General features: G+C 42.7%; 1 protein-coding gene across 2 annotated transcripts; it reads right to left on the bottom strand.

Moving 5' to 3' along the window:
• Positions 1-375: 375 nt before the first annotated feature.
• pex2 (peroxisomal biogenesis factor 2) lies at positions 376-9,114 on the bottom strand. Of its 2 annotated transcripts, none has more exons than XM_008276278.1 (2): positions 9,066-9,114; positions 376-1,973 (listed from the first exon to the last, which is right to left on the bottom strand). In XM_008276278.1, the coding sequence occupies exons 1-2, from the start codon at positions 9,067-9,069 to the stop codon at positions 985-987; spliced, it is 993 nt and encodes a 330-aa protein (XP_008274500.1). In that variant the 5' UTR covers positions 9,070-9,114; the 3' UTR covers positions 376-984. The 2 variants fall into 2 exon arrangements, with proteins under 2 accessions (XP_008274500.1, XP_008274503.1); XM_008276281.1 differs by having other exon boundaries at positions 376-1,970; positions 9,066-9,112.
• Positions 9,115-9,238: the final 124 nt, after the last annotated feature.

Below are 9,238 nucleotides of genomic sequence, written 5' to 3'. Positions count from 1 at the left end.
ATAAGCATCTTTGGACTCATTACAGGGATTAGAGAGTAATTCGCCTGCGAGGAAGGAGACGACTGCCAGGGTTTTGGTACAGTTTACTACAGTCTTATAGGGGCGAGGGCCCTGGAGATTACAGAGGGAGAGAGATGGAAAGGCAGCAAAAGAGAGAAAGGCCAAGGGAAAAGAGAGGCTGGCTGTCAAGTGTGTATGTGTGTGTGAGTCAATCCAAGCCCCCGGCTGCCCCCTTGATCTTGAGCATGTTGGGGTGCTGTGAAAACGGATAATGGGAGTTAGAACGACCAGGCCTGTCTAGAGAGAAGTGTGCTGATTGTTATAACTTTCCCTCATCTCTCTCTCCTCCACTTAACTAAATAAACACCCAAGAGGTAGCACTCTATCAATTTTAATGATGTTGAAATACAATTTAGGCACAAAATACACAACAAATGCTAATTTGGCCATGATGAGAGGCATCAGAAATCCCTCCCATTATTTATTCAGCTGACTTTCTGCATTTTTCATCAGAACAAATATTCCCATTTCAACAAACACACACACACACACACACACATACACACGCCAACACAGAGCCAATTTGGAGCATAAATCAACACGCTCACTCATCAAATATATGCTCTCTCTGGTTCTCTGTAGTCTGTCCAGTGCACCAAAGACAAATAGTTCTGTCCAAAGTCCAGCCAGAAAAACAGAAGGGGCAGAAGACTGTCAATATATGTGCACATACATTAAACATAGCAGCCCGATGTGTGTTCAGAAAAGACACAGACATCATAAAGATAAGTCCAGTCATGAACTCATACATGACTAAATCTTTCTCGGGCTGCTCAAAGAACAGGACAGTGATAAATGTTAAATATATACTGGATTTTATTAAAACACAGTAAACTTTAAGATGCATTTACATAACGGCATAGGTGTCTTCGCTGAAATTTCACAGTAGATTTATAACAATTCCACCACAGCAGGACGTGATCATCACCTGCCAATCATCTCCACTTCCATCTTGACCAGCTCAGGCTGTCCTGCTTCTGCACCACATTTGGGACAAGTCAGGTAGGCATCTGCAATACTGTGGCTTTTAATGCAGTAGTAGCAGAAAACATGCTGGCAGCCCACCGTGTGAGGCATGGTCGGCCACTCCCTGCATAGTCCACACTCTTTCCATATCTCTTGCCTTTCTCTTGCTCCCTTCCCATCAGGACTTTCTCCCCCAAACACAAGTGAAGACACCGTTGCCTTCAGTTTTCTTGTGTTGATCAGTGGCAACAGGAAGATGAGGAACTCGGCAAAGCCGTGCCACAGCAGCTCCCGGTTCATGTACTGGTAGGTCACATCTCTGACCACATTGGGCTTACTGAACACCGCCTGAGCTCCTGTGATCCTTTCAGCTAGGACAGGATGTCGACCATTCCTCAGAAACACAAGGAAGTTGATGAGACTTGCGAACTTGGTGATACTAGAAACAATGGTCAGGGCATTGCGGAGACCCTGCTGGAGCAAACCACCATCTCTTTCAGAAGTGGGTCCTTGTGAGCTCAAACCCAAGAACGGCAGCAGCTTGTGGGAACGCTCCTGGAGCCACTGGGGACCTGCAGTGAGCACGGCCAGACTTAACTTCTGCCTTGGGGACAGAGTCCTGTAACGGGGAGACAAGGAATATGTGCTGTGATAGCGCAGGCTCAGTAACGACTGGCCCACAGTGGCGCTGCTAGAATACAGCGTGAACCTCCACACGAGCAGATGAAGCAAAGCCCTCAGTTCAGGCTCCAGAGGGGTGAGCAAGCCCGGGCGGCAGTTCTGGAAGCACTGGGAGAACTGGGTCCATACTAGCTGTTCCAGGGCTGAATCTAGCTCGAGGGCATCCAGCTGGCTGATGCGCAGCACCGGCGTCTGCGGGTCGACATCAGGTTCCGGACCCCAACTTCTGACTGTCCGCTGTTGGTTGTTGTCGCTTTTTAGACCTGCTGGAAAAATAACAAGTATATATATATACGCATCAATAAGTGTTGCCAAGATTTTCAAGTAGGGACAGGTTTACAGTTCAAGCAACTGAGCTCTTTTTACAGCCTGAATTGTATTTTTGTTGAGTGTGTGCCATTATTTCCAGATATTACGACGATGCATTCATGAAATTATTTTTGACAGAGCAAACTTCACTGTGCTAAAATATACAAGGACAACCACACAAATGATTAGATAGGTTTTAAATAACAAATTGCAGAGGAGGAAACAAGCCTCCAAGAAGGGCCAAACTGCAAAAACAAGATCCAGGTTGAAAAAAACTGCCAAAAACTAATAAATGTCTCATGACTCTACATTATTAAATATCGTACTAATATAAGGAAAGGACTACATTTGATCTGTTTAAGTCATGAACAAAATATATACAGAGGCGCCAATATTAAAATACAACTTGGTCATTGGGAGGATTGAGGCCCTGGAGGTGAAGCCCATCCTGTTAGGAAGGTTATTTTTTCTTTATACATAGGAACGGAAATCACTTTTCACATGTAAAACCCGTCCTTAATGCAACCTTTGAGCTGCGCCATGCAGAGGAGCAGGGGGTCTTAGACTGCTTTCTCCAGTGTATAAACACACACAATCCTACACACACACACACACACACACACACAGACACACACACGCACATACACACCTAGGAGGCGAAACCCAGGGGCTCTTGGTGCCTGCTCCCTCTGGAGATAGGGGTGTGTGTACAAATCACATCACTAGGGATTAGGCTAACGGCACAGTCTCTGGTACACCATAAACATCTGCCAAATGTGGAACAATTTTCCTCCCCCTAGATTCGACTCCATATGGGAGCTCACCATTGTGACGTCTGGGCTATTTTGCGCCGCATACGTTTCCAAAGTGCTCACAGTTCTCCAGTTTTATCTGCCCCTTTTCCTCAAATGAAATGCTTAAGAAGTGGAAGACTAACTAACGCAGAGAGAGACAGAGCAGGAAGGCCACAGAGAGAGAGAGACAGTGAGGCCTTTTTCTGACAGTGGCTTTTGTGTCTCGCCGAACAGGATTTGTCACGAGGCTTTAAAAGAGATTTCAGCTGGGTAAATATGGCAGTTTTGACAGAAAGAGAGAGAAATGATGGTCACTTAGACGTTCCTCGAGGAGGTAAAAAAATAAAAAATAAAATAAAAATTTTACATGCAGTGGCAATGCTTGGGTTTATTGTGGTGCACAGGACCATCTGTGTATTCAAGATGTTTCAATAGAGCCAGGATACACCATCCAACTAAGTTAGAATTAGCAAATGAATGAAAAAAGAGTGAATTCACGCTGAAGTAAGCAGGTATGACAAATTCATTGAGCTGCATTTGAAATGCTGCCATGTTTAGTGACTAGAACCTCGCCTGCGACGGGAGAAGAGTTGTGGATTAAAAAAGAAAAAAGAGAGGTAGTCTGAATGTGTATGCTAACCAATAAACAGGCTCTGTTTGTTTAGCTTAATCTGAAAGTTTTTCCTTGATGGGAGAAAATGTGCAGATTATGTCCCTGTATGTGTGTGTGTGTGTGTGACTCTGTATGTATGTCAAGGATAGCCTTGATCTATGCAGAGCTCTAATACAGCGCACAGCTAATCTATCAGTCCACAGTTACACACACACACCCACACACACACACACACCGCCAGGTGGTGGAAATCCCCGTCACAGCAGCAGCTCTCTCGGGAGAGTAAACCCGGCCGGGTCCAATAGTCTTTTCAAAGCCTTTTATCGAGCAGTTTACAAGTTATGAATGAATATGTTTTATTTGGGGAAACACGGTATTGACAACCACCTATCAATAGTAATGTGACTATTGTCAAGGGTCTGTCAATATTAATGTAATTATGATGTAGAGGGATCAGAGGGATGCTGGAGTCGGGGGCCAAGTAACATCTCCTGCCCACTGCCATATCAATAGCTGGGATTGCTATTGACAGCTTCCCTTCAGACTTGCAGCACTTGCCAAATATATAACAAGCAGACACTTCAGTCAATGCTGGGCTGCCTATAAAAATTAAGCATTTGAATTTACAGGGCTTTTACTGTGGACAGCTGGAAATCCATGTTCCTTATGTAATAGTCAAAAGTCACAGTCAATGCCAGTGTTTACAGAGTAATGACACGGTGTGTGTGTTGGAGGACAGACAGTAGAGCATTTGCACACAAAAAGTATACAGAGATACAAGCAGAGAGAGTCTTTCTCTGATGTATTCACACACATACGCACAGCTGATGCGAAATATTGACTTGATAATTCTCTTGTGGGTCAGCCAACCAACCGACCGAGAGACAAAATGCCCTCTTTTGAAGAGTTGGTGGCTGACAACCAACAGAGTCAGAAGGCATGTTAGAAGAGTTCAGTGAAAATCAACAGAAAAATCACCTGAAAATTCTGAGGTCTTGCTGTTCTATCAGAGCTGTATAAAATACTTTTAAAAACATATTCCTGGGAATGTTAAAGGGTATTTTGATTCAGGTCAGATGAGAGTTTTATTTTTTTTTTTCCCTCCCCTTGTTCCCTTAGCTTGTGCATCTTGTTCAGACAAAGATAGCGCACTGACTCAAGGCTGACTGCAATAGCTTACAGACAACAACAACAACAATATCCAATCTAACAGGGAACACACTGCAACATCGCTTCAAGGCAAAAGGGGCCATGACCAGTGTGAGGAAGGAGAGACGAGGCAACAAAAGCATACCGAGCATAAGTCTGAAGCCTCGAAGCTGCACTGGGTCCTCTGAAAATTAGACAACGGGCTGTAATGACAGCTACCCAACAGAAAGATGGATAGACAAAGAGACAGACGAAAAAGACAAGACACGTCAGACAACACGTCATAAAACCGCCAGCTGCTGCTAACTCTGAGCCGCCGTCTACTGATACAGTGGAGGAAAAAAAAACTGGGTGAAAAGATGGCTAAGGAGAAAAAATGAGGGCGGGTAAAACAGTTAAGCTCGAACCTCTCCCTAGGAGCTGACCTTGAGACTGACGGTCACAATAAAGGAGGAGGGAACATTCCTGAAGCATGCACGGCTCAGCCACACTGAGGTGCGGGCATCCAGGGAATAGCCTATAGACAGAGGAAGGCTGCGCTTTCTTTTTGACCTTGGCTTTGGTGTCTAGGGAGGGGGTAAGGGTGTTCAGGGCAGGGGACTAAAGACTGGGGGATGCTGGGAAGACAGAGTGCCTCGGAAGGATTGTGTTTTGCTTTTTCTGCTGCCGAGGTGCTGTGAAGCCGCTTCACAAGGCGATCATTCCACGCCAGTCGGAAACTGCGTGGCCAAAAGTCTCGGTTTAGCTCCTCATATAGTGTAGCGCTCAAATTCCTAAGCACTTAGCTATGGTTGTTAGCATAATGTATTTGCTGAAATAATGCATAAATGTTCACTTGGCTTTCTGTGATACTTGTAGCGAGAAATAGGCTATGCATTGGCAAAGCACGCTGGATTACAACTTTACATTTTCTTCTCTCGCTCATGTAAATTAATTTGTGTAAAAGCTCTGGTGGATAAAACCTATTTCTCTGAGCACTCTAGCCCTGTTTTTTTTTTTTTTCCTCGCTCCCGCTCCCTCACTTTATTGCCCTTCTTTCGCCAGGAACGAGTGCGGGCCTATTAGCCAAGGCTTGCTAATGTCCTCACTATGAAAACGGATGAGAATGTCAGATTTAGAACTTTTAAGAGAGTGATGTCATACAGCAGACCACAGGCATTACGGGGACACTAAGATTACCCAGGCGGTAACCAGACTAATTGTTATGAGTCTGTTTCATGAAAAATGAATGTGTGCAGATGCACAGAGGGGTCTTCAGGCTGTGTGTGTATGTGTGTGCATCACACACTAATGCTTTATCAAGGCTCTCCTCTTTCTCTAATCACCCAAGACTCCTCCGAGCCATGGGGTGAGAGCCAAGTTAATGCCTGAACACAAAAAAAATACACATCAGTTAGAACAGCACATCTGACACACAAAAATGTGCTCCGCTTAATCTGGTTTGCTCAGAAGGTGAATTATTTAAAAGAATTAATTGATTTCATGAGTACGAAGGTTGAGTATGCTAAGGCTGTATGAGTAATAAGTACAAGGGTTTGCAGAAAACAACTTAAAAAGTCATGAAACATTTAAAGGGCAGAGAGGCACAATGAACGTGGAGGAAAAAGCAGAACAGCTAATAAATGAGAGAACTGAAGTTGTGTCTTTTTTAAGAGTCAATGAGAGAGCAACTCATGCAAATAAAATATGTTATCCTGAGGAATATTTGATCAGCACATTTCTTAACCTCTCTTTATCCATGAAAAATGTAGGGATAATAAAAGAAAAATCATTTTGTCTATTTTTTGAATCTGTGCAACAACTAAAATGTGTGTGGGTGCAGAAAATGCGAAACTGAGGGGAAGCTGCTCTTTGTCTCTTGCAAATCTATGAGAATGTGAAGGCTACCGCAGGATGAGAGATTGAAGAGTTTCCTAGTCAGACTCATGTTACAAAGGTTATTTTTAAGAGATCCTCATTCATCTGAAACAGGACGTTTAATGCCTTGATTTCCTTCAAATTAAGAAATAATGTGCCTGGCAATGTTCACATTACATCGAGTGCATTTCATGTGTGCAAAGAAATTGGAAAATATGATAAATGGGATTTATTAATCACAATTAACTTAGCATGCTGGTTATTTGGCAAATATGCTACACTGTCAATGTAAAATAATCACTAGTTTTGTGCATGCCAGTTCCTCTTAGTTTATGCAGACCACTAGATTGTACTTTAATATTGAAACAACACATGAGATAATCAATGGTAATCAATGATCATCAATACAATACATTCCCTGATATGTTGATTAGAGCTATTGGCATTTTTTCTGTTCTTATTACTTAAAGTAAATACTTCTGTCATTTTTCCCCCTCCCCCTTTTTTCACAAAATAGTATGTAAAATTGAAAAGATTTTGTAAAACTGTAGAATAAATGATCTTGGGTGGATTTCTTTCCAAAGAAGATCACAGATAAACCGTTTACCTTTACTGCTGACCAATACTGAGGGGAAAAAATGAAAGAAAGTTGATGTTTCATCATATACAAGGTGGCGCAGTTGGTAGCACTGTTGCCTCGCAGCAAGAAGGTTGCCGGTTCGCGTCCCGGTGGGGGCACCGGAATCTTTCTGTTTGCATGTTCTCCCCGTGCAGCGTGGGTTCTCCTCCCACACAGTCCAAAAACATATTGAGGTTAACTGGTGATTCTAAATTGTCCGTAGGTGTGAATGTGAGTGTGCTTGGTTGTCTGTCTCTAAGTGTGGCCCTGCGATGGACTGGCGACCTGTCCAGGGTGTCCCCTGCCTTTGCCCTAAGTCGGCTGGGATAGACTCCAGCCCCCCCGCGACCCTAGTGAGGATTAACGGATGTATAGAAAATGGATGGATGGATATATACATTGTGAATTTTCATCAGATGACTTGAAAAATTCTGTTTGGAAAGAATTAACCATTCTAGTAGCATTGGAAATATTTTGAAAATAAAAAAATATTTTAAAATGTGATGAAAAAAGTAATTTCAAACCTTTTTCATATGGTGTAACAGGAATGGCAGATACTTCTGAAATAGTTTTTTGCTTTGGATAGTCTTTAGATCTGGCGCTGCACTCATCATTCAGAGCACTGTGGTGCTCATATAAATGAAATAAATGGTAAAACAAATCAAAATAGTTGTGTTGGCTCATGTAGAGGCAATAATTGCAAGATCCTTCAGACAGACTTCCTGTTTCTGGTCAACATCACAATTTTGGTAGCTAAAATATTTCCATGCAACAAACACTGCATTTCTTTTTGCACCCATTCCTTCCTTTTTCTTCCTGCGCCTCACTCGCTATGCACATGTGGAACCTGCATGTCAACGCACTGTCTTGTATAAAAAAACAACAACAACAAAAAACAAAACAAAACAGTAAATCTAAGAACATTAAATCAGAGCAAGTTAGTTAAAGCAGAAAGAATTCTTTTCTGGATTTGTCATGGAAAGTGAAAACAGAGCAAGCTTTCTTTATGTAACAGGCTTAAAAAAGTTGTAGCACGATGTCTTACAGTTAGTTTGTCCTACTTCACATTTTGCCCCCTGTGATGTGACTCGCACATGCGCACATCACAGTGCTGATGGTGAAATGATATATTGTGCAGCCCTACTGGCCTGCATCTGAAAACTGTATAAAATGACCTCATGACCCCACAGACCGATATCACAGTTCAATTTAACTTCTGCGACTCCCTTAAAAACACACTCATCAAACTAAGTGTTTAGTTCCAGAGGCATGCGCCCAATACTTCAATCTCATGCAATCAGCTGCTGCACATTCTCCTTATAATGGCATTGTCTACTTAATTTTTTTTTTTTAGCTCATGCCCATCAGTCTTTAACAACAACAAAACCCAAATCTGCTCCATTTTGATAATAAGGCAAGAGCATTATGTGATAATCACAGTGGGGATTAGGTTTTGGCAGAGTGTGTGAGAGCAGTACAGTCAACGCCACTGGAAAAGAGAGATATAACCAAGAGACAGATAAGAGTAGAGGAGTGATGATTGGGATGAGAGAAATGAAGTGAGTAGTCTCCTGAAAATCAATAAGATCAACTTTGCCTTGAATCTCAATGTGGAAGGTTTTGATCTCTGGCAATGATTATTTAGGGGAATAATGGACTTATATGCGGAGCTGCAGAACATACTCTTGAAGGAGCACAAGGCTGCCGTCCAAAGTTCATTTGGTATAAACCTGGACAATACACATAATGAATACTAACTCAGATTTGGCTGATCGTTTGAACCGTATCAAGTATGTATTATACACATCGATAGACATCAATAATTTATTTGAAACATGCAGCCAAAGGGTTAACAAACAGAAAGCACACTGATACCAGACAGCAACACACCGTGATTTTTTTACACTGTTTAACAAAGCAGAGGAGCCGCTTTTCTGCTTCATGTGGAAATGCGGCGACCCGGGAGAAAATAACGCGGACATACGTCTTCTAAACAACGCAATGAATACATATTTACCCATTTCTTTCCAGCTGAAAAGGGAACTCAGTGGAACACAGTTCTTCCTGACACGATAAAAACAATCCGTTGTTCCGGGTTGCTCCGCTACAGCCCGCCTCTTGAAGCAAACTCACCAATGGTGTGCGGGAACGTCACGATTAGGAAGCCCGTGATCAGATTTAGCCAATCAG

The sequence above is a fragment of the Stegastes partitus genome, unplaced genomic scaffold (assembly GCF_000690725.1).
Source record: "Stegastes partitus isolate 25-593 unplaced genomic scaffold, Stegastes_partitus-1.0.2 Scaffold68, whole genome shotgun sequence".
Taxonomy (NCBI): domain Eukaryota; kingdom Metazoa; phylum Chordata; class Actinopteri; family Pomacentridae; genus Stegastes; species Stegastes partitus.
The sequence above is the reverse complement of the archived record's forward strand: the minus strand, read 5'-3'. Positions and strand labels throughout refer to the sequence as shown.